This window comes from Diabrotica virgifera, chromosome 9, assembly GCF_917563875.1.
Source record: "Diabrotica virgifera virgifera chromosome 9, PGI_DIABVI_V3a".
Taxonomy (NCBI): Eukaryota; Metazoa; Arthropoda; class Insecta; order Coleoptera; family Chrysomelidae; genus Diabrotica; species Diabrotica virgifera.
Window position 1 is genome coordinate 121,940,565 of NC_065451.1, and position 2,519 is coordinate 121,943,083.

Consider the following 2,519-nt stretch of genomic DNA (forward strand, 5'->3'; position numbering starts at 1 on the left):
TGCAGCTCCGACTACTGCTTCTCCTGATACTCAGGTTAAGACTGGAACATTGAGCTCACATGCTGCATCATTAGGTAGTGTTGCCTCAAAAAATTCGAGCGTTTTGTTAGCTACTGCTGTGGTAGAAATTATGGATGGTTGTGGATTGTATCAACCTGTTCGAGCTTTAATTGATGGGGGCAGCATGACCTCTTTTGTATCTGAGTCTTGTATTCGTCAGTTAGGTATTAGACATTCTTCTGCTACCTTATCGGTACAAGGTATTGGTGCTATAAACAGTAGAGTGGTTGGTCGAGTTGATCTTCAGATAAAACCTGTGGATAGAGTGGATCCTATTTTTAATTGTGAGGCGTTTGTGTTGCCAAACATTTGTGAGGACCTACCCGTTGTTAGTTTGGATGTTGAGCATTGGTCTTATATTGCTAATTTAAAGTTAGCCGATACTCGGTTTTATCTATCTGGTAAGGTGGACTTATTGCTTGGAGCTGATATCTGTTCTTAGTTATTATTAGAAAGTAAAGTTCAAACTCCTAGAGGTATGCCTGATGCTCTTAATACCGTTTTTGGCTATGTCCTTATGGGTCCCTGTAGTGCGGTTCCTATGGCATCTGCCACCTCGTTTTGTCACGTGGATCAAATGGTTTCATTGGAGGAGTCTGTAAAGCAGTTTTGGAGTTTACAAACTGTTCCTGAAGTAGAATGTTCAGCTCCTGAAGTAGAATGTTCAGCTCCTGAATATATTCTTTGTGAGAAAATTTTTGTTGAGAATGTTTGTGGAGACGGCTCTGGTCGTTATACCGGTGCTTTACCTTTCAGGGAATTATCTCCTGTTTTTCCAGGAATGTTTGAGTTAGCTGTCAATCGTTTTCTTTCATTAGAAAAAAGGCTTTTGAAAATGCATACTGTTTATCAGGAATATTGTACCTTCATGAAAGATTATTTGGATTTGCATCATCTGGAAATAGTGTCAGAAACTTCTCAACCTTTGTCTTGTTACTATATTCCTCACCATGCTGTATTAAAACCGGATAGTTTGACTACCAAGTTGCTAGTTGTATTTAATGCTTCTGCTCGAATTGGCAATCAGAATTCTCCTAATCAATGCTTGTTTACTGGAAAGAAACTACAACAAGATATTTTAACTATTTTATTGGGTTTTCGACTTCATAAATATGTCTTATCCACGGATATTAAGCATATCTATAGGCAGATACGAGTTGATAAAAGTCATTGTGATTATCAGAGGATTGTTTTTAGAGTCTCTCCTGATGAAGAGTTACAAGAATTTCGGCTATTAACAGTAACTTATGGTGTATCGTCTGCTTCTTTTCTTGCTTTAAGGACTTTGTTGCAGCTGAGTGAAGATGAAGGGAGAGAGTTTCCCCTTGCCGCTGAAGTCTTGAGTACGATTACTTATGTTGATGATATTGTTTGTGGTGGTGATACCTTATAAATTGCGCTAGATCTTCGGAATGAGTTGATATCCTTGTTATCCCGAGGTCAGTTTGAATTGCGTAAGTGGTCGAGCAATGATATGCGATTATTAGAAGGTTTACCGGAGTCGCATATTGGTAAGAAACCTATTTCCTTTGATGATAATAGTTGTTCGTCCCCTCTGAAAATCTTTGGACTTGTATGGAATACACAGTTGGATTATTTTTCTTTTGAAGTGCCAGCTCTGGACAAATCTTGTACTAAGAGAAGTATGTTGTCTGAATTGGCCAGAGTGTTTGATCCTGTAGGGTTTCTAGCTCCCATGACTTTGTTCACGAAGCACCTTATCCAACGTTTATGGTTGTCCGGAGTAGATTTTATTTATTCAATTGTTTTATTTCCTCAATTCTGCAACTGTCAAACCATTATCAATTAGTTGTCTCCTATTACTACCCCTGAGATAGTGATTCTCAACCTTTGGAATTGATTCGATATGATCCTACACTGCCTGTACAACTTCAGGTTTCAAATTGTTTTCCGTGTTTTCCTCGTTGATCAGATGGAATATAGCCATCATTCTGAACTTTGCCGTCGATAACAGTCCGTATGATCCGTTGTGTGATAGCCAGAGTGTTGATCAGAAAAGTTTTACAGACGCTGATCTCTTTATTTTCATTAATCAAGTAATGCCCTGTGTTTTCTTTTCTGTCGTACCTTTTGTTAGTCTTTATATGGCGGTAAGCACATTTTAGTGTTCTTGTATAAGTGTTTAACAAACCCCGTTACCTCTCTATATTCCCTAACTTCCAGTAATACTCAAATATTTGTATCCTTTTTTGTTCAGAAAATTTTGTAGCACAGGACAACCGACATTTTTAAATACATGTATGTTGTCTGACATGTATGTACATGTATTGTTTTACCTTGATTAAGTTTTTTGGACTTTACTGAGATATACGTTTGACCAGTTTTTCATTCGCTTATCAACCTTCTTTTTACAGGTTGTTGGATTACGTGTCCGCTTTCTGCCTCTTGGTTTTGTTATAGGTCGCGCTGTTTAGTCATGCTCCTCAACAAGATTCCCA

At 38.0% G+C, this 2,519-nt stretch overlaps 1 protein-coding gene across 1 annotated transcript; it reads left to right on the top strand.

The window, feature by feature from the left end:
- Positions 1–538: 538 nt before the first annotated feature.
- On the top strand, positions 539–1,453 carry LOC126891285 (uncharacterized). The gene has a single exon (XM_050660464.1). It carries the CDS (start codon positions 539–541, stop codon positions 1,451–1,453), a length of 915 nt encoding a protein of 304 aa, XP_050516421.1.
- The last annotated feature ends 1,066 nt before the right edge of the window (positions 1,454–2,519 follow it).

Excerpts from the sequence above, each read along its gene's own strand:
- LOC126891285 (XM_050660464.1), top strand. The coding sequence starts at position 539 with ATGCCTGATGCTCTTAATACCGTTTTTGGCTATGTCCTTATGGGTCCC.